At 39.6% G+C, this 23954-nt stretch overlaps 1 protein-coding gene across 5 annotated transcripts in view; it reads right to left on the reverse strand.

Moving 5' to 3' along the window:
• The window catches only part of piezo1 (piezo type mechanosensitive ion channel component 1 (Er blood group)), a 104208-nt gene that overhangs the window by 74676 nt on the left and 5578 nt on the right, over positions 1-23954 (reverse strand). For 4 of the 5 annotated variants that reach the window (XR_012947536.1, XR_012947537.1, XM_076076883.1 and 1 more), the window contains exons 2-5: positions 12944-13039; positions 5152-5317; positions 4721-4862; positions 769-1021 (exon numbers count right to left, since the gene is read on the reverse strand). Coding sequence is in view for 3 of the 5 variants with exons in the window: in XM_076076883.1 (XP_075932998.1) it covers positions 769-1021; positions 4721-4862; positions 5152-5317; positions 12944-13039 (657 nt within the window). In the remaining 2 variants the exon portion in view is untranslated. Of the gene's footprint in view, positions 1-768; positions 1022-4720; positions 4863-5151; positions 5318-12943; positions 13040-13569; positions 13631-23954 lie in introns of those variants that run through there. The other variant, XM_076076884.1, reaches the window with a different exon arrangement.

A 23954-nucleotide genomic window follows, 5' to 3' on the forward strand; every position in this document is an offset into this window, starting at 1 on the left:
TTAGAAGCTGGGTGTAAAATATGTCTTCTAATACCTCCAAAGCTATCTTTTACTTGTTTTATTTTGCAGGAAGTGCTCATTTTCACTGACAAATAATTTAAGTTTGCTCTTTAAACAATGTTGTATTATCTTAATTCCTTGAACATACGTTTAAATGTTAACCATATTGTTAAAGGCCATATTGTTTATTGCTCTGGTAATTAATGCATACAAATTCTTAATCCGAGAGCCTGTTTTATGTGCTTTTGTGCGCACAGTTTTTTCTTTTTGCTTTACTACAGCTAACGAGCTTTGTAGTTTTTTGACAGTGTAAAAGAAAAAAAAAAGAAAAAATAGCTGCTTCAATGTCATATATGTAACATATAGTATATATATATACTGTATATATGTCATGATTCTATTGTGCAGGTCTAGTGGAGATGATTCTGTCAGATCTTAGTACTGTCAGAGGCCTTAACTCAAACGAATTAAAGGTGACATATCAGTCAAACAATGGCAGTGGCTTCTCTTACAGACTGGCCACACATGACAGATTTTCTGGGTGTTTATGCATATTTATCATTTTGAAATGGTGGTCAGTGAACATCTGTCTCTGGATATGAATGTGTTTTTCAATGCTAATTATAAACAGCCTGACAAAGCAAATATGAGCAGAAATTTAAAATTGAGCACCAAATACCAGTGTCTGGACTGTGCTTTATTCAGCTGCTTCTTCATGTGTTGTGAAAAATTTGGAAACCTGAGAAAGTAATGTAACACAGATCCTACCAGCCAAAGCCAGCAAGCCGATGGCCAAGATTTTCCCCAGGTCCCGCAGAGCTTTCCGAGCTTTGGTCTTCAGACGCTCAGCCAGCTGCTTGGCTCTGGTTGCTGTGGAAACCTCCTCGTCAGGTTCGCCGGGTAATGACCTTTCTTCTTCATCTTCATCTCCTGATGCCTCTACCTCTTCATCCTCCTCATCCTCCTCATCCACCTCATCCACCTCATCATCTCTGTTTATTTCTGTTGAATCAACTTCAAGCTAAAGTGCGAAAGGAACAGAGATAACAGTTATTATGACAGTACACTCACACATTAAATTGTTTTCTTTAGTTACAGACTAATACTCACTGTGTATATACTGTGTATTTACGTATATATATATATATATATATATATATTAGTGACATATATGATTGAGTGATACAAACAAACAAAATCCTGTCTATATATGACAAGATGAAAAAACAGCAAATTAGTGCTGAATGCAAGAGAATCTTATTGATATAGTAATTTGCTGTTAGCAGCTGTAAACATCATGTCACGATTACAGCAGTTGAATTGGATGTACATGATAAAAACATAGGCTAAGTAATATCAAGGTGAAATGTCATTAGAGGAGGGTTCCTAAACGGTTGTGATCACGAACACACTTGGATCCTGAAGGAGAAATGCTTAACTTGCCTTGTGCTTCCCTACTTTAACCTGCAGAAGGAATATTTGCATGATATGCAGTAACAGGTGGCAAAGATATCATGTTTCTAATCACTGAGACAGAAATATTACTCATCCCCCTCATACAAAATGTGACTTCATTGCTGTGTGTAAAAGTATCCACTCAGATAGCGGTGAGTAGTTGGCTAAGGAAACCCTCTGAATTATGAAATATAATGAATCATTTACGAGAGAAACCCAATGCCTCTAAGAATTGATTATCTCTGTAACACATAGTAGTTTTGGGAAATATTGTTCACTACAGATGTTTACAAGCTGCTATTTCCAGTATAAAGGCTACACTACAACTCTATTACTGTACACTACCACTAGTGGAGCATTAAGCAGCTTGAGTTGCTGTTAGTTGTTAAAGTTGTTGGAGATCAAACCAGAGCTAAAAGGAGAGTGAACATTGGACTTAAATTCATCAAGTGATGAAACCTGATTCCAATGGGATGATAATGTTGCTTTGTGTCGGCTGGATGTGTGAAATGGGACATTTGAGCAAAAAACAAAATGCAGAGTTGCTAATAATTCTCCGTGGGCTCATCCTTATAAACGGCATATTTCAATTAACACAAAGCGATTTCATCCATTGTTTATATAAAACTGCTAATTAGTGCCCCTTTAAACCATCTTACCTGCTTCTAATGGCACGGCTTGACAGTCTATTCTAAAGTGTAATACTCCACTAGCATCCCTAAAGACTGCAGTGCTTCTTACATAATATGAAAATGTTGGACAGAGTGAACTACATGACAATTTAACTGTTTTTAGGGCCGAAAACATTGTTCTGAGGATAGAGTAAGAAGGGCTAGAGGAAAGGGGGTCACCTAACATGAGGGTGTATCAACAACTCATGACTGTCTGTCATACATTTCATGAAGATCCAATCCTTTGGTTTTCCAATACCTTGTCAAGGAGTCAAGGGAAAATTTTGACCTGAAAATGCCATTCAAAGACAGGTCAGGGCATCACTATGATCCTCTGGGACCAGCAATATCCAATGGCAATATAGCCATTATAGTTGTTATTGCTCTGGACCAAAGTGTTAGACACACTGACCGACAAATCGACATTACCATCATTAGGCCCTGCTGCTAACAGGGCCAAAACATCAAATGTTTATATGTTATCTCATTTCAATGTTCATATATCAACATGAAAAACTCTGAAAACGTGTAGTGGAATATGTATTTTACTCAGATTCCATTGTATCCTCCTCCTCTTTATGACCTACATCCCTGTATTGTTTGTTTGGGCGCTACCCACAATGCTACCCTCTGCAGCACCAAAGGGAATGACTCACGAGTTTCCAGAGCCCCATTAAGGAGCTCCTGAATATCATCCCCCACCTCACCGGAGACCCTAAACCAGCGCCGACTACCACCTCCACCTCCATCGCCTGCCAGCCTGGAGCCCAACTGCATCTGGACATGGCAGGACCACCTCAAACATGGCAGCAAGACCTCCGCTGAGTACCACCATCACAGCTACGCAGACTGAAGCTAAATTAGAGAAGCTATGCTGAATCCCTCACTGGAGCTACAGGCTCCTGTGACATGATGGACACCCTCATTTACACTCGCATTATCAGCCATCGGCCCTGTTAAAAAAACGAAAAAAACAACAACACACATGCACACCACCCATCTCTAATAATTCTAAGCATCTAATCAATAGTTAACAGAACGCATTTCCACTTTGTATGAAAACAACATCAAAATGAATATTCAAATATTCAAATAATATGATTTTTTTTTTTTTAAACCCACCAGTTGAGAATCACTGCACTAAGGTACACACTTAAACAAAATAAACAGTTGTTGAGAATTAAATGAGCGCACCAGCTCAAAAACAAGGTAAAGTTAGTTGAAGAATCAACAAACTAACCGTTTCTGGGACCATCTTAAACAAACAAAGTCATTCATTTAAGATGAAGATATAGTTATATAGCACTTCAAAGACATATGCCAAGAAACATGTAACACACACCGAACAAGACCAAATACAAGAAAAATGTAAATAATTAGAGACAATTATTAAAGACTACAAAAACCCACTACTGTAAATGTATTAGGTCTCCTAGCCCGTATCCGTCCTGAGGTCTGTGAGAAACCACAGATACCAGTTTTTGGATTTTCCATTACATGCTAACATCAGGCCAACTATGCCTGTTGTGTCTCAAAGTTTACCAAGGGCCAGTGTTCCCAACATGGAGGCAAGCCTTAGAGCTGGTCAATACAATGAGAAGTGAAACAAATGACACTTGGATCAGAGGTGAATCCTGCTGTGTACTCCTGTTTGTGAACTTCAAAAAACAAAACAAAAACATACACTCATATCATAATAATAAATCAAATGTGAAATATCACACTGCCCTAGAGATTTACCATGACAAAACCAATTTTACAGAATGAGAAAGTAACCAGGTTCAGTTATTGAACTACAGTTTTGCTTTTGCATTACTTGAATAAAATACATTTTTGAGATTTTCTTCTTTTTCTCCAGTACACTTCAATATAATCCAAATTATGTTTTACTTTATCTTACGGACAGAGTTTGTTAGTTTGTAAATTTTAAATTGAATATCAGATATCATTGAATACAGCAATCATCTTCCTTTCCCCTTACATTCTTCCTTTTGTATTTCCTTCTTCTCTTTCTAAGATAAACAAAATTAGCGTGTTCAACCGGGTGTTTTGTTTCCACCACTGCAGATTGAAGCTATGGCCGATAAACAGCATGGCTACTGCAGAGAAATTTGTCCCATGAATATATACCGATTGTAACCTTTCCTACTAAACACAAAAGCCAGATGTCAGAGGTTGCTAGTGTTTTTTGCGGGGGGATTTATCCAGTGGGAAAGTGGCTTTAGATGGCAAACTAAACTCTGGGCCTAATGCTAAGCCAGTTCTATAAGTTACTAATCAACATGAGCTTTTGGTCCGGCAACACAATCAAGAACGTGTTAATGCAATTATGGCCTGCCCAGGACTCAGGCTTGTTTAATTAGTTACTGGCACCTTGATGAGGCACTGTTACGTGCAAACCTGCTCCATAAAACCGTACTTAAGTAAAGGAGGCTTACTAACGTAATCATCCAGTTAAATTGCTTCATAAAACAGCACCTCCATATAATTAATCAAACACTGTATCAACTTTGACTTTTTTAACCCAACAACACAGCAACCCCTGGGTCCATACTGTATCACAATTTTGCATACTGTACATACACATGACTCACCGATGTAAGGTTGGCAGCAGCCACCATTTCTCTGTTCCTGACCAATCTTCTGCAGAGGACGATTGTTATCAAGGCAACCACACACACACCCATGTCAGGACACAGAAGGCGTAACACACTCCAAGGATCATCCAAGGGAACCCTATGAGACGCAGACATGCATATGTAGATGGTCAAAGATGGTCAAAGAGGTCAAAGATGTTCCCATTTCCAAACACCTGCAGGTAGGTGCAACTGAAAAATCATATATTTTGATATTTCCTAAAATATTTTACATGTCTTCTTCCTGTGGTGGCAGATAAAATGAATCTGCTCCTGTCTCCTGTCTCATATTACTTGAAATATGTGGGCATATCTAATTTGTAGCATATCAGACTGTTGTCTTGACAATGACAGTAGCACGTATAACTGATGCTTCACTAGTTACATACCTGGACAGTCCTATATGTCTGGTTATGGTATCCCATTGTGAACAGTTATCACCTATGGCGATGTTGAGAGGAGGATATGTGTATAGTACTGTCTGGAAGCAGATATGAGCCAGTACAAATAGTAGACTGGTACAGAAAACCACTCTAATAAACCGTCCCGTGTGACCTGGAAGACAAAGAGACAAGAAAGACAGAGGATGGAGATGAAACCTGAGGAAACAGACCTCAATGTACAGTAAAATGTCACATAAATACAGAGTCAAATACAGACAAATCATACTTAGCATCAGTGGCGGGCCGTGCATTTTATACCTGGGCCTTCTATGCTGTCCTACTGAGCTACGGTTATTTGTTTATATTGGTGTAATAATACACGTATTCGTATTAAACTGTTCGGTACGAGGCTTACTAACCAAACAATACGTTTGAATAATACTAGTGCATTTGGAAAATGCAGAAGCTTAAATTGTGGGAAATATAATGTTTTCGGTGGACTGCGCTCACGTAACAGACAACGGGATGTGTGACCTTTTGAACCCGGAACAATAACAAAAAACAGCTGAGGCCCAGCTAAGGTCCACGCGAAAGCCGGCCGGCGCGACCGGCGAAAGCGTGTTAGTTGATCTGTAGATCCACTCGCTGTCAGCCAGGAACACCGTTCATACAAATCCTTTTCCTGCCTGAGTCAGCCGTTGAGTGTTAAAAAAACAAAGCTAGGTAAAAAAATAAATAAACTACACCAAGCAAAACCCTAAAAATGTTATAATTTCTTCCATATCTTTCAATTTGAACTCTTACTACTCCAATTAACTTCTACCAGCTTCCTTAAATTTCACATTAGTCACATGCTCGCCCACTGACCAAGATGAACTCTCAATGTCACTACAATGTACAACAGCTTAACTGGTGGGTTGCATGGATTTCCTGATTTACTCAGAAGGTATCATATATAGGTCTTTAGCCTTTTTTGTTGTAGTCATGTCTTTCTCCGCAAACTTGTCATTTACTTTTTCAAACCAAACACTGCTCGAAACATACGTCTTCTCAAGCCATTTCCTTAATGGAACAATATTTCTCAAAATCATTCTTGAGACTCACACTAGAGGTAAAACTAGCATTTGAAACCTCCTAACTTCTTGCTGGAAATATGTTTAGGTTTGATTGGACTGTGAGTGCACCTGGAGGAAATCAAGACAAACACAGGAAGAACATGTAAACACCACACACAACAAACCCAGCTGGGCGGCAGGTTAAAAACAAGAACCTTCTTGCTATTCTCACTCATGCAACTTCAAGAACTAAATATGGATAAACTCAAAAGGTATTTAGACAAAGCAATAAAAGAATCCTTTCAAATTCCAATTTTTTATAACTTTCAGAAACCAACAAACACCCATTCTATTTGAATGTCAGTATGAAAATAGCCAGAGCACCTAGAAAATCCTGTTCTCATGTTAACTTCCTTCACTGTTCATGTTCACTGCTGAACCATCAATCACTTTGTGTTGGCATCCATGAGGAGGAGCTATGCGTTCAGAAAAGAGATGGGAGGAGTGTGACGAAAACCAGTCCAAAAAACCCCGCCCAGGACAGACCTGCTCAGAGTACAAATAAGCCTACGAATAAGCCCCTATCAAACACGGAATCTGGATCATTGCTGGGTTTGCCAACCTATTTAAATCATGGCCTTTTGGCATTAGAATGTATGGAAAATGTACATGTTGATTTAGTTAAACATGACAGGACTGCTACAGATACAGCCACAACTGGCTCTTTACCGTGGCTGCAGCACTGATAGAGGACAGAAGATGATTGGGAAACATCATAAAAGATGTTGATTTTGACCGAGTAAAGCTCTGTAGTAAAGCTCACCTCTATGTCAGTATGCTGACTAAACAAAAAACTAAAGACTCTCTAAACCTCCGCAATAAATGTTCCCATAAATGTAATTGTTTATTTAATATAGAATATAGAATACTGCCTGTTTTAAATAGTCCAAAGAAAGTTTCCAAAGCAAAAAGAAGTCTTCATATTCTATCAACTTCTAAAATGTTAATGGATGACATGTTCGCAAATAACAGACACAGAGCAGCATAGGCACCTTTCCTCCTGCTTAGATTTGCTCTGTGGCCTTGATTCTCATTTAGACTTGTTAATACATGCAACATAAATAGCTTTCATCTTTTATTTACATCCCAACCTGGCAACATACCATCTCATCTCATCACTGTCTTTTCATGTCTCAAACTGTCTTATCTCTGTGAGAGTTTGCAGGTCCAGTTAATGGCACACACAACAAACTAGATTACAGTATGGAGGTATCACACAGCATGTTTTGCTTGGCTACAACACTTTCATCTTTAACAACATTCAGAGCAGCAGAGTGCAGAGACTTACATGAAATACATGAAATGACCAGGACCTGCATTATGGGGTGGTGGCACAGAATGTGGTAATATTACTTGTTGGCACCACAGAAACAATACCAATAAACAGACGGTTAGGATCCTTTTTCTTTATGGACACACAAAGTAAACACATCCACATGACTATAGATACAATGGTCAGCGCTGATGACGTGATCTCTTTCGCACTGATAAACAGTGAGAAAGCCTGACAGTGGGCAGGAGAGGAGATGGATGGGTCAAACAACACAGGAATTTTAACCACGAGTCCGGTGTTCGTGTCCCAAAGTGTTGTTGAGTTACTGTGCATAATACACATACATACATTTGTCATGTTTTTCCTAAAGTGGTTTTGTTGCGTAGAATTACTTATTTAAAAAACAAACATATTATACCATTGAAACCTTAATTGTACCAGTTCCTTGTTATTCATCAATCTAGATTGTTTTGGAGATATTTGCCGGAGAGATGTTTGGCTTCTCTCGAATTTAATGGGACGATATGGCAGTCTGCTTTTTTGTGCTCAAAGTGCCAAAAAAACCATTTGAAAATTTCAACAGCAATGTCTTTGCCAGAATTCATGACGCAGATACTCCACAGATCTTGTTGTGAGCAGTTTCATGTGGGAACTATGGTTGAAATAAAATAGTTCCTACAGTATATGAAACTGCTCACAACAAGGTGACCTGGGACCTGCCTCCTCTTCTCACAGTGAATCCACTGATATATTCTCTCATATATTTAATCATTTATTAGATAATTCTGCCTGTCAGAACTTACAAAGGTGCACTGCATATGCATAAGCATAATGACAAGACCCTGCCTCTGTCTGTCATTTCAGATCTTTCCATTCCATCTCTGACTTAGGCTCTCCAATTCATCATTTCCTCATAGGGTCTAATCTCCACTTTATGCCTTTCATCTGGTTGATGGTGAAATGGTAAATGGTCTGTACTTGTATAGCGCTTTTCTAGTCTTCCAACCACTCAAATCATTGTAACACTACATTCACCCATTCATACACTTATGACAGGGGCTACCATGCAAGATGCCACCTGCCCATCAGGACTATCTAACATTCATACAACATTCACACACCGTAGGCACAGCTGCGGTAGCAATCTGGGGTTAAGTGTCTTGCCCAAGGACACATCAACTAGCGGAGCCGGTGATCGAACCTCCAATCCTCTGATTGAAGGACGACCCTGCTCTACCACAGTTGCCCCCATTGCGTATATGTCCAATATGCATTACTGTGTTAGGAGAATAAAACAAGTAAATGCATAATAAAAGGTACGTGAGGTCAGAGTGACCTTTTTTGACCACCAAAATCTAATCAGTTCATCCTTCAATCCAAGTTGACGTTTGTGCCAAATTTGAGGAAATTCCCTCAGGTTATTCCTGAGATATCGTGCTCACTTGAATGGACCGGACAAACAGATGGAAGGCCGGACAATCAAGTGCAAGTAGTATTTAGTTGAGTAAAGTGCAATGAACAGACCATCCAACAATCCAACACGTGAAGATATGCTTTGTTTCATAAAACGTTTTTTTAAATGTGCTAATAAATGCTAATGTATAATATTCAAGTAGTCACATATACTGGTGTACTCCAGACCTCATCACTTAAGAGATTGGAAAAAAAACACACTTTAAATGTGTAACATCACAGCATCACTGAGTTCATAGAAATTACTCCTCTGAGGACCATACAGACTTTGGTCTGACATCACCATCCTCAAACTTAAACACTCTCAATCCCCTCCTAACAGGATAACTAAGAATAACAGACGTATGCATGATGTATAGTAGTATAATTCAATACTTGAACACATGCCAGTTGTTGAGTAATATCTAGCTCTGACTTAAACTGTCTCTTTATCCTCCCCAGAGCCTAACAGTTCTGCTTCCTATTAGTCACTTGATTTTCCCCGTGTGTCTATGCGTGTGTGTATGAGCATGTGTGTCTGTGTCTGTGCGTATGACAGTGTCTGTGTGCACGTGTCAAGGTCCTGGCAGCCGTGTGGGTTTTCCTTTAGGGGAACTCCCCATTGCTCTCTGTTCCTCCCTCTGTCTCTCTTTAACTATTCTCCCATCAAAATAAAATAATCTCTACACATTTTAATGACCAGAGCAGAAGACAGGAGGGAGGAATGGAAAGAAAGGCAAAAAATCTATGAACTGGGATGAATGACCACAGTCCAAACTAGTAAAACTAGTAAAACACTATCATCTAGATCATAACTGCTTATGCATACATATGTCAGCAGCATTCTACTCTTGTAGTTGGTTGAGAAGTTAATGAGTAAACACGTTATTTTGCAGGTCCCATTGTTACCTAGATAGTCATAGATTTGTGTCATTCTTTCATAGAAATGTCTCTATACGTCATGTTCTCTGAATTCTTAGTATTTTTGCTCCTGAGCTAACACTCACTTCACCTCCCCCCGACAGTCTGCTGTTCTGGATTTCCAGTCTCCTGCCTGCTTGTCTGCTCACACTCAGCCATCAAAGCCAGCACCTCGTTCACGTCCTATTAGCCACTGGATCAGCCCCAAGAACACTAACCCTCTGACTAGCTCGTCAGAGTTTGTGTGTTGCGTTCTGGGTTCAGTCAATACTGAACTACCATGTGATTGACAGGTCGCCACCATGGCGCTGTCTGGTCTTTTTCATCCGTGTTTTTTTTTACATAGAACTCTAACCCTTTCAGTTTGTTTTGAGTTCATGAAAGTTAATTGTAACCTTTTGTTTGCCTAAAATGTCTTATTCAGCATTCGGTTGTACTTAGCTCCACCTAAAAAGCAAAGATGGAGCCAGCCAAAAAACAAGATAGTGACAACCAAAATGCCAAACTCAAGGCTTCAAAACGGCAGTCCACAAACCAATAGGTCATGGTGAAGACATCTACTATGGTATGACCATTATACATAGTATGTGTAACCCTTTCATATCTTAGCATTGGGCCAGCTAAATCTATGAAAGTCTCGATATAGCATTGGGCTATCTTTGGGAGAAATCGATTGGCTAGTTTGAGGTTAAACTGTTAACCATAGTTAATACTGGTTGAGACAATAATTTAAGATTACACAACGCATGCAGATTATACACAGTAAAGTAGATCAAAAGAGGCAGTGTGAACACATACAAGGAAATAAGTGAACTTAAACAACACACACAGCTTCCTTCCTAAATGGATGCAAAAATGTGTCTGTTATAGTAGTTATAGTAGTTTTAAAAAATAAATCTCTATTGTTTAACTAGGCAAAATCAAGAATAAGTTCACAAATATGGTTCAAAAGAGTACATGAACACAGACTCTTCGAGGTTATCAGATACCAGACAGAACTGTCAACTCGTTTCACTCGTTTCCATCTTTATTGACACCACTCTAATCGATTTCCATGGGGGGTGGGGGTTCGATTTTTGCAAACCAATCACTAGAAACTACCGTATCCAGCTTTTAGGACGACAAGACATATGTTGCCACGAGTCAAGACAACCCTGACAACATACTTTTTGACTATATTTTAAGTGGAGCAAAGCGAGTTAAAAGAGAAAGTTAATAAAAACAGAACTAGCCTACGATGACGGGCAATATTGAGAAGATGTGCCAGAAATGTAAAATCAATTTGTAAATCATGGGGGTCATATCAAATTCAAAACTAGTCTTCAACAGCCCAAAGTGTCAGTCAGAGCTTAATATTTTTGGTTATGGACATAAATAAGGAAGGCTGGAGAAGAGTACAGAAGAGGGGTCGCGATAAACAAAGACACCGCGGAAAATAGAAGCTATGCCAGAGTGTGCACCCGGTATCTCGTAGCAGAAAGATGGAGGTAAATAATAAATCTTTCCAGGCATCAAATCAGAGTGCTCTTCTGTACTTTTAATCAATTCACAACAGCCATCGTAGCTGCAACAGTGTTGTATGTAGCGGTCTCCACTGTTTTTATTACTCTTTGGTTCCGGCGCACAGCTAACAACGGTTGACATGGCTTGACAACAGCTCAACAATGGCTTGATAACTGCAATAGTCCCGCCCTGGTGCTAATTCTTAGTCACCTGCTGTGATTTCTTTATCGAGAAACTGCTGTTTCATGTCACGATGCTGGACTAATCAGTTCTAATCAATTCAAAGGTCTGGACCCAGGCAAGCTTCACGGTACGCAAAATCAATTTTGCGTGTCTCTGCGTTCTGAGTGTGTCAAGAAGCCTGAGCTGCAGCCTGAGAATTACAGCTAGGGGCGCAATAGCATGAAACAACAAGAGAAAGCTGATACTTACACATTCCTCCACAGAGGGCATGTTTGTTTACTATTGTGGTCATGGAAACGCTGTGATTAACTCTATGTTGATTATGTTCATCTGGGTTTGGCTGGACCAGGTGTCGTCATTTGCGTTCATGTACTTACGTGGATCATGTTTGTGCCCCAAGAAAAAAACTACTGATTACTGGAGTCTACTTAGTCTGTCTGAGCTCTGTCACACGGTAATTTACACATTTACACTCCACATATATCCACATTGTCAGCCAAGGAACACTTCCATTGTGAGGTTTGTGGCCAAAAGATAGACTGAAAACATTCCAGCACTCCAATTTGTGAAAAATAAAATGAGGCAAATATTAATTTTAAGCACAGTAGAAAAAAATTGTGCAAAAAATTGCTAAACTTTTCCAGCAATGTTAGGCCACTCAGCTTACACATACAATGCTCAAACCCTGTTACCAAGGGTGCTGGACTTGTTTGATGTAAACTTGGACTCATGTCAGTACTAACACATGTCATATCTTTGTCTCTGTGTTTGAAATACTGGGTGGAAAACTTTATTTCCATTACACTGTAGGGAAAGAACAGACCACCCATTGTTGACTGCCTTGTGGGAGCACAAGGTCCTGCAGCTGTCATACAGGCGTGCAGAAACTAAGTACTGCCAGCCTGTAGTTATATTAATACTGACTGCTGAAGTAGTTTCAAATGTGATAATACAGAGTTACATTTCATTGTACTCCTTTCAACAAAACATGATTTATGGATATCAGCAATCAAACCGGCTGTGGTTGTGGAAATGTTAAGGAGCCGTTGTTTTGGTTAGACTTGTTCAAAGTTTACAGAGCTCAGAAGGCTCTGAAGAGGTCATTTTAGTATTCATTATAAACAATTGGATTATCAACAGGCTCATTGTGTGGGATAAACCTGAACTCATATCAACACTGGTGAGAGGTGTGAATACAACAGTGCCCCTCGTTAAAATTAGGATTCAGTTTTTATTTCTTGCATAATCCTATTTTATAGGGGGTTGTTCACCACTGTTTCTTTTTGTACTGAGGAAAAGCAACTAAGTGTAAAATGCCATAAGAGATCTGACATACAAACGATGATCTCACCTCTGATTGTGTGCTTGTTGGGACTCAGGAACCACGGCAGCAGCAGCAGGTAGAGGAAGTGAACCAGTGACAAGATGTTGTAGCGAAAAAGACAACCTGCAAAGACAAACACCAGAGTGAAACAACAGCATTAATTTAGAGATACATTACGAGCTTCTTGCATGTGCAGTATGATCTTACATACCCAGAACTTCTGGTCTTGAAAGAGACATGAAACCAAACCTTTAATTCATAAACCTACGGTGTATGAATGTGATAGAATCTGATAGGCAGGTGTCATCAGGGTGTGAATGGGTGAATGATGACAAGTAGTGTGAAAGCGCTTTGAGTGGTCGGAAAGACTAGAAAAGCACTATAGTACAGTCCATTTACCATTTAGTTAGCAGTGCAGCCCCTTCATTACTGCACACAGGATGAATGCACAGTAATACGTATTAGTTCATGCATGTTTTGGCAGCACATTATATAATCACTGTAGTTGGGTGCGGAAGATCTGCACTAGAAATTCATTTGATCTGACCAATTTTTGGAAACTTGCATGCTTTTATAATAATGACCTGAGGGAGTAATTTATGACTTTATTAAAAGCCACTGCAGTGACCTTGAGGACAATGCGTGTGATTTACATTGTGGCACTATCATCATTTCATCTCAGCGAGAGCCCACAGACTTGTCAGGAAGAGTTCTCCAAGAAGAGAAAGCTCCACAGCTGTCTTTCTCTTGCACATATGGTACAACAAGAGGGATTTTATGAGGTGTTGCTGGCTTGAAGGAATTGAGACGATCTGCCAATATTTAGACCTGGAAATAAAGAAAGCGTGTAAGTTTATTTCCTCTTGTTAAACACATGCAGAGATAATTACTGGCTCACCAAGGGTTAAGGTCTGGACTAATCTCAGCCTGTTGAGATCACAGTTTGAGCATGGAGGTGAGAGGTTTACAAATTGTTGTTTGGCCATTAATTGGCCAGCTTCAAGTTCAAGTCCTACTTAAAATCTATCAGCGGACACACAACTGTGAGCCTTCACATGTGTAAAATAAAACATGCACACATACAGGAAAAAACTCAAGCATACAGGTGAGAATGTTAATATAACAACAGGATATCATCTCTTCAACATGGTTAATACTGTATGATGTATAGATACATAAATATATAGATGGCAGCATTGCCCCTGTGCTTACTTCACTAGAGTAGCATACATTTTATAATTTAATTGATAATAATCAAATGTTGTTGATAGTGGATGAAATTTGGTCCAGAGTAAGATATCTGAACAACTACTAGTCACGTAATGTGCGGTGATTTTCATTCTCATTCTCATTTGTCACTCCCTGACACACATGAATATCCACTCAAAGAATTCCTTGAATCACAGTCCATGACAATAAATCCTTTTTTATAAATGTCTGGATTCCCAGAGGATGTAACTTGATGTTAAGGTGACCTCCTGACCTTTTTTGCCAACATCAGGCAGAAATATTCCCCTATAGAAAAGAAATTGTCACGGTTAGGCTTTGCCTCTGGTGTGTGTGTGTGTGTGTGTGTGCGTGTGTTTCTCCTGATCGTGCTCATTCTCTTCACCTGTGCCCAATCACCTGCCCCTGGCTTTTCCCTCTGCCAACCCCACACTACACTCATCTCAACTCAGCTCCCTGCAATCTTCTCATCACCCCACACACATTTATACTCCTCTGCTTTCCCCTGTTCCGGTTGTTGGATTATCATTTGTTCTTTGTTCTTCCCCCGGGGTGCTTCATGTTTCGGCCTTGTCCCTCCCCGTGGGCTCATCGTGTCTCCAGTGTTTATCCCTCGTGTTGACCCTCTCCGTCCCATGGTTTGTGACTTTGCCCTTTTTGTGACTTTGCCTTTTTATTTAGTTTGGATTTTTTCCCGCTCCTTGTTGGAGTTGTTTTTAGTTCCTGTTCTTGACTGCTTGGTGCCCAGTAAAGAACCTTGCATTCTACCTCACCTTGTTTCCTGTGTCTGTGTCTGCGCCTGAGTCTCTGCTCTACCCCGAAACCCTCACAGAAGTATCAAAATCTAACTGGCAGAGTCCCGACAAATCTGCTGAACCCATGATGTTCACCAGAGATTGAACCATTTACATGTTGAACACTTCATAACAAATCTCCACTACTGCTAAATTTCAAATATAAGTATTTTTTCCATCAAGTTCTGTGGACTACATCAGTACAGATTTAAAATAAAGGTCAACATAAGTTAAAAGCTCATTCTTTTGTCTTTTTTTTTTATTTCTCCGTCTTTCTTTCTCTCTGAGTTGCTTCATGATAGAGTTATTATATGACTCGGACAATAACTGGAACACAGACAAAGAATCCAACACACAAGCACTCTGTTATTTCCTCCAGTTGCTAAAGCATAAAACACATTGTCTTCCTGCCTGTCAGCAGGAATTAGACCACATCAGAGGCAGGCTGTAAACGTCATGTCTCCTACCTGGCTGCCATCTAAATCTCTTTACCACTTTAGTTTTGTCTCTGCATTGCACCATAAAAACAGTTTTGTGAGGTGGTGAGGACTATAAAACAGGAATCTGGGAGTCCATATCTACATTGAACTTGTATTACATTTCCTGATATGCAGCACAATATTGTGAGGGTAAGCAGCATTCTTGAACAGAAATGTTTAGTCACAATAAACAAAAAGGGGTATTGTTTAGTGTCCACCAAACCAGTCTTTTGATGTCGTCATTAAAGCCAAAGGTTGTTCTGGTTTAATCTGCAGGACAACGCTAACTATACAAACCCAGCCCTGAAAACACACAAATTAAATTCCAGGATATCACAGTTACTGCAGCTTGACTTACATGTGTATATTTCCGATTCATTGCCTGGGACTGATGTCACTGACACATCCCTTTCTCTTTGTCTCTCTCCTGAAGTGTTTCTTGTTACTTAGTTAGTGTATTAAATACAAATTCTGCCAATCACACATTCAACCACATTGCAAAGCCCAGGGCAAATCAAACCCAATCTTGACCTCAACACCCGCATCCTGACAATTCTACACTGTAATGAATTGCTGTAAACTTACTGTGGATTTACAACAGTATCTTACAGTATTTCATAATAACTGTAACATACAGTTAAATATTCGTCCTTCCGTAAATTAACAGTTAATGCCGTCGGTTAACCATAGCGGCAGATAACTGTAATTTACCAGCATAATACAATATTTTCTGTGAACTGGTGGAAATAAGCTTCTCTATACAAGTTCAGTGAGTCACTATCCAACAACATCGTACTGTTTGTTGATTATAGGCTATTTTTCCGTTATGATGATAGCACATTTTTATTAATCAAACTGCTCATAGCCCACTAATAATTTTTCAATGACAAGATGTGATCGACTGTTCCTGATTGTGACTTTGGACACAGCTTCAGTAGCCATCCTCCTGAGCACAGCCATGTGAAGATCAACCGAGGAGCCGAGGTAAAGTTACGCTTATCACCCGAAATTGCCAGTGTCCAGTATTGTTATGTCTTAATTAGGGCCCGAGCAACCGACAACGTCGGGCCTGCGAAGGCCCTATTGAAACTGTAAGGGGTATTATTATTATTCCGGCTTTTTATTTTTACACTTTGGGAGCTTTTTGGGGGTACTTGCCATGCATGAAAACTCACCATATTTTGGGGACTTGTCAGGTCTGGTGACAATAGCCATCTGAAAAAGGATGCATCTTTCTGTGTAAAAAAATGGCTCTCTAGCACCCCCTACAAGTCGGACCGGTGACGCCCCTCGGCCAGTATGTCCGATTGACTTGAAATTCGACACACATGTCCGACACCATTACATCTACAAAAAAGCCTCTCAGACCCCTAAGCTCCGCTGACTTAGATATTCCGCCATATTGAATTTAGTGTAAAACACATTTTTGCAAACTCCTCCTACATGCTGGGTCTGATTACTAGCGAATTTGTTGTGGATCATTATTGGATCTAGGTCATTAAAAGTTATCAAAAGCTTTTTGATATCTCTTAGCGTTTATAAGATATGGACCAATAAACTTCTTAGGGCGTGGCTTAATATCAATGCACATAACTTCTCAACCGATTGTCCTAAAATTACAATATTTGCAGCATATGTGCACATCGCATCCTGTAACATACCCTGAGAATTGTTTTGCATTCAACCACTAGGGGGCGCTACAGTAAACCCACGAAGTTGTGCTTTTTGTCACTTTTTGCAGATTTCAGCCTTCGTATTTTAACGAACTCCTCCTAGAGAATTAATGCGATCAACTTCTCCTTTGTTCAGGATGCTCTTAAGACCTTTGTGATTAAAAGTTATCAAAATCGAGAGTTTTCATCCAAGAACCTTGACGTGGCGTGGCGGCCATTTTGCCTCATTGTTTATGAAAAAATAAGTTCTTATAAGTTGTTATAACTCCAAGGTACATTATCCAATCCGCACCAAACTTTCTATGCATGATGCTACTTAAAGCTTGAACATACTTCAATTGAAAAAAATTCAATCACTCATAGCGCCGCCTACTGGCTAAAGGAAATGTCATATTTTATACTTTTATTTATACCTCCTAGCCAGGTGACCTGATGAGTCTCAAATTTGGTAAGGATAGCCTTAAGACATTGATGATGCATCATCATGAATATTGTGCGTTTTCGTTGAAGGCTGTTGCCGTGGCGACCCATCGTTCGCCATGAAAAAGGAAGCTGATGGTTTAGTGACTTGGGATGCTCAGAAACTCATGGAACTTTGTACATGTGTCATAGGTCATAGGCAGACATAGTGTATATGGGTTTTCGGCTTGGCCATTTTAAATTGCCTCTATAGCGCCCCCTACAATATTTCAAAAGAGCAGCCCCAGCGCTACGTTTCAGCTACATGTATGAAACGTGGTAGGCACATGTATCCTATGGAGACTTAAAAATAAGTCTCTTGAGACCATGCTCTAAACCCTACCGGAAGTCAGCCAGTTTCATTTATGTGTCATTTTTCAATAGATTTTGGCCTATTTCTAGTCACTATACTTTAACGAACTCCTCCTAGGGACTTCATCAGATCCACTTTAAATTTTGTCAGTACAATGTCAAGACCGTTGTGATTAAAAGTTATCAAAAGCTTTACCTTTGACTGAATCGTTTAGCCGTAGTGGGCGGCTAATTTACGTGATTCCCCATGAAAAAAGCTGATGTAACTCAGCTGGACTTGTTCCAAACGGTCCCAAACTTCACATGCTTGATAACACTCATGGCCTGAGGATGTCTACAAGCTAATTTCCCCTAATACTCACAGCGCCACCTGCTGGCGAAAGGAAATCTGGATTTTGTGATAAACACCTCCGATTTACATGACTTTTACACAATGTGGTTTACATTTGACACATGATACATGTTTGCACACATTCTGTAGTGCCAGGCAGAGGATACAGGAAGCATCGGACTATTTGCAAAGCATCATTTCCAGCATCAGGCGGTCCACGCGGGATTAAATCCGTCTCACTCGCGGACGCGCCGTCAGACGGTCGCAGACGTTCTCGGCTGCGCAGGCCGGAGTCCCGCTGGCACCCCCGACGCGCTGCAGATTACTTTAATGATTATTGAACTGTCAACATCTCAGATAATGTTTCAAAAGGTATTTTTGAAGGCATGAAGAAATTCTGTAGTGGAAAGCATAAAAGCAAAAGCACAATAACGTTTTGAAAAATTCAATTAATTTTACCAAACAGAAATACTGTTTTTACGTACAGAACAAGCTGGGTGTTGAGAAGCTCCACCCTGCTGTCCAGTTAATCATCAAACACACCCAAAATGATGCCTATGGACAGACGTGATAACACTGTTCAGTAACCACAACACCTATCTCTCTGCAGCACTCTGTCCTCTCTGTCCTGTTATGTTTCTTTTGCATGTCTAATATTCAGGCACTGAGTATTTATTTTTGTTTAGTATCTGATGCAACAGCTGTTATGGTTCGATTTGTTATTTCTATTTCTCTTTATTGGCAGGCTCTGGATGTTGCAACACTTCATTCCGGGGCTCAGATCTCTACCTCTGTTTCTCTTCCTCTTAGCACATTCACTCTTAGCAGTTATTTCCTACAAAATCTACTTGTAATAGTTGTGCATATTGTGTAAATCAGGAAGTGTTTGATTCAAACTCCTGAGCTGTTATCCTCCTCTGCACTGAACAAACTTGAAAATTACATTTGCCCCGACCTTTCTAGAGTTCGGAGCTACTGGTAGGTATTGAGATACGCTCTCTTATATTAAATTAATCTGGGGGGGTTCCGCTGAACAGGAACACTCAGGAACACAGGAGCTGGACATATTTGAGGTGAAATTACAGCCTCTGGAATAGAAGCTCGGATTCACATCCCAGCGAGAGCTGCTGAGATTCCAGTTCAGGAAACCAGAACAAAGATAGGACCACTCAAGCACTACTTCCAGGACTACAGGATTACAGTTAAAGGTCTGTCACATCACAGGGATATAGGTCATATAGGTGAACATTACAGGTTGCATTCACTAAGTGGAATAACCTGGGACTAGACACTCTTGACACAATAAAATGCTAAGATACTGTCGGACTCCATGTCCAGACAGATATCAAACCAACCAGATTCTGAGAGAATGGACAAGCAAGCAACAATGCAACTGACGTGAAGTGCAGATTGCTCCCACGAGTGGTTGGAGCCCTTGGGCATGTGACCAGAGGATGTCTCCAACAAACCACAGAAACATCATGTAACTTAACGAAAGAAACAACCACCCACCAATAAAAGAAAAGTGAAAAGTGTCCATATGTCAGCCTGACAGCATTTGTATGAATGAATTAATTTGTTTCCCACGAAAGCCAGCAACACATGTCAATTTCCGCTTGTTACATGCATACAGTCTTTTCAAAATAAACTTCCGTCTTTACAGGAAACAACTCAGTTAGGTTGAGCAACAAAACTACTAGGTTTTGGAAAATATAATTTTTTGGGTTAAAATAACTTGCGTATTGAAGTATGCAAGTTATGTGGCAAATAAGTCAACGTTGACTTCCCATTTCACACTGGGAACAAACGGCGGTCTCCAGTGTCTGTGCACAAAGTATAATTCCTTTACCACTATTCGTTCACGTTGTACAATGAACAATGTCAGTTTAGTGGTATTGCCTAATCTCATTGTCCTACTTATGCAAATGAAAGTGTATTCTGCTACGTGTGAGTTCGTTGTTCGATAGCCAATGCTGCCTAAACGCGGTTAATGCTTTTTCTGTGTTATTGTCTCATTGAATGAACATGTGCAATACAATTCTGCACACCAAAATGTCAGCTTGCTCTATGACCCAACTTAAAAAATTTAAATTGAGTCAAGGAAGTCGAGAGCCAGAAACAGAAACAGCTCTCCTTCAAAATTAAAGTATATATGAAGTCATATTTCTGCCACTTTCCCACAACTGGTTGTGAATAAATTGCAAAGCGCAACCACTGGAATTATCTGTATGGAAAGATCATTATATTATCAATTTGTTTATTTAATTAAGGATTCTTAAGCTATTTGTGTGAATGTTACGGGCGATAGTGTTGAGACATGATATGAGTCTGACTGTAAAAGAATATGTTCCCTAAGGGCGCTACAACAACTCACACGTAGAGGAATATATTTGCACAATTATGACAATGAGATTAGGCAATACCCATAATCTGACATTGTTCATTATACAACATGAACAATGGCAAATGAATTATACTTCATGCACAGACCCTCCAGGCTGAAAAACCGCTGTTTGTTGGAGAGTCAAATTAACAGTTAAAGAACAAGATTTGTCATGACAGGAAACTATTAATTCAGACAGTCTGGTGGTTAATCACTTAACTTGAGCAATTTCATTAGTGTTTTACAAGTTGTGTTCATTTTAAATACTACAATTGTAATGTCTTAGTTTTGTTACTTCCCTTCTTCTGTGGCTCACCTTAAATGATAAAAGAGATTTGTTGATGAAATGCTAAATACAAAATATGTGAAAGTAAGACCAAATAATGAATATGGTTTTGGTTTAATTAAATTTATAACCGCACACGCATTTTTATCAAATCACTTCATGATATATCACTTTTTGAGTTGATACTACACAAGCATATTCATTTTATGACTGACTTGCTTTGGCTTCAGCATGTATTTAACTGAATACAGACATCAGGTCTGATCCCAGCCTCAAACTGTGACAGATGTCGACTCCACACTCAGCATTATCAGTGTTATCAATGTGTGTGTTTACATTAGGTTAACTATTAATAGGAAGCCAAATGACCCTTTAATGCAATTAACACACACACACCCACACCGGTAAGAAAACACAGTTGAAACAACACTCCACAAATGAACAAAGAAATACATAATTTAACAGTTGCTCTTAAATTTAGTTCACTTCAGTGGGAAACCCACTGCATTACTTATTCGGGTTAAAGAGTCAGCTTCATCTTTGTTTAAGAGGGTTACAAAATATTTAGACGGATGTATGCAGTTGCCTATATCACTGATTGGGCAGGTGAATTGTATAAAGCTGAATGTCCGACCTAAATGCATGCTTATTTCAGACTCTATCCATCCATATATAGAAATGTGTTTCTCCAGGTTCTTAGAGACTGGAGGCTCTCCATGTGTATATGTGTGTTTGTAAGAGAGAGAGAGAGAGAGAGAGAGAGAGAGAGAGAGAGAGAGAGAGAAGACCTCCTCAGTCAGTGAGAGTAGAGAGCAGGTCAGTGTTTGGTGTGGAAGCCTCAATTCCTCCTCTGTTCTCCCAGTCTGTAATCAGAGAGCAGAATCAGTTACACCCCTCTCTGCCAGCCTGTCTAAATGCTAGGTGGTGATAAACTTTTCTAGGGGCTTTCAACCAGTTTAGGATGAGGACCAGGTAATTGGCAAACTACTGACAAGGACAGCGGTGGATGTAAGCAGGGGTGGGCTCGGCCCACCCAAATGTACGTGTTGCCCATCCAATCAGAAGTGAGCTGTTTGTTTATTCAGCAAATAGAAAAATAGCAAAGAAAATATCTGAATGGGTGGGCAACCTACAGCCTGCCTCCAAAAGTCGCCTACTTCCCACTAGTGATGAGCATTTAAAATTATTTCCCAATTCGCATACTCACATTAAATTATTATAGAGTACTCGAGTACTCGCAAAACGTTGCGGTGTGCCGGTCTTCAGAGATGCCATCTGATGGTTACATATTACTCCATGGTAAGAGCTGTCCACAAGTCTGTAGTAATAGCTACATCGTTGGCACTTTGCAGATCAGTCTATAATTTCACTACGCTTTCCTGATATCTCTGCTTTCGTAGTTGTTGTTCGCTGTGATGGAAGCTTGTACTCTGGCTCATCAAAAATCATCAGCTCACGGAAGCCTTCTGCTTCCGCAACACTTAACGGGAGCATATCTTCAGTCACCATTTTCGTGATGAGCTATGGCTAATCTTCTCTGCCTTGGTGGCATCACAACGGAACAGACTAACACTGTTAGCAAATGTGGTGATGAGAGATTGTCTCTTATCTGTCTCTGCTGTTTTCTCCTTGTGCTTAAAGGGAAAATTTGACAATTTTCAATCCTCTTTCTATCTGTCTGAGCTAGGGATATAGTGTGAAAAATGCCTTCAGTTCTTCCAGGGGTGCTACTGCATCCAGTGACGTCCTTGGAGGCAAGGAAGAACTACAGAGTGCTAAGCAGAAAGAAATTGGATTATACGTTGAATGAATAATCTACTGACATTACTGAATGGGCAAAGTCTCAGGCCTGGCTGTCAGCTACAAAATGTCACTCAAATAGACATGTACCAACCAGGAAGAGACTAAAAAGGACCACAAAGAAACATAAGAGAAAGAGACACAGAACGACTACAGAAAGATCAAAACGACTGCAAAGAGATTCAAAACAGCTGCAGAGACAGACCACAAAGATACTCCCAACAACGACAAAGAGACACAAAATGTATAATATTCAACAATGGAGAAAATCCTCTGTTTGTCTGGAAGATGCAGATGAATCTGCAAACCAACAGCACCAATGGGCTTCAATAGTTAATTAATAAATGGGGATAGAAATAAATTCTAAAAACAATAATTCTTTGGTTCAGCTATTTATATAATCCAAAACTATTGAAATCACAATTCTACCGTATCACATATAAATGGGAATATCATATTATAGTTGATATGACAGCAAAATTTGCACTACAATGCATTCAAAGAAAAACACATGAAACAGCACTTTTGCTGGGATTAATAAACCCTGGTAATCCAATGTCTTCAAAGAATCATGATTGATAAAAGTCGCTCAAAGTACAAACTAAGAACAGGACCCTGTTCTTAAAATGTACTAGTTTAACTAATTCAGGGTAACAACCTGGTTCACAGGAAAACATCTGGGTCATGATCTCGCTGACTGTCAATTAAACGGCACTTTGGCAGGTTTGGTTTATGGACTTGTTGCTCTTACTACAGTTCCTGATAAATTCGAAACCAGCTTTGTAGAATGACAAAAAATTCAAACTCATGTCAAATTAGCAACATTCTCATGTAGATAAATCAGTGGCCCATGTACAAGGTACAATAATATATGTGCAAGAGCAGAAAAAATGAAGACCATAAAGAGCAGATACTCTGTAACAAGACCCAGCCTTATAGTATATCTTCATTTTATCTGCTTAAGCTAAACTACAGAGGCTACAGTGTTTCCTCTGAATGCCATTACCCGCTCTGTCTTAAACTTGCATTCTTTCTACTGGCCATCAGGAGGAGACTCCTCTGGTTGCAAAAAGAAGTCAGATTGTATAGAAGTCAATAAGAAAATGACCATACTTCTCACTTGAATTATTACCTCAGTAAACATGGTAAAAAGGAGTTTATAGTCTCAATCGCACGTTTTCTTCAATAAAGCATGATGTTCATCTAGTAAATGATGGTCCTGTTTACAGTAAAATAGACCATAAAGCAGGGTATGCTTTATGCCGGGGCTACCCTGTGATTGACAGGTCGCTAC

This window comes from Anarhichas minor, unplaced genomic scaffold, assembly GCF_050575085.1.
Source record: "Anarhichas minor isolate MPS153535 unplaced genomic scaffold, ASM5057508v1 ptg000058l, whole genome shotgun sequence".
Classification (NCBI taxonomy): Eukaryota; Metazoa; Chordata; class Actinopteri; order Perciformes; family Anarhichadidae; genus Anarhichas; species Anarhichas minor.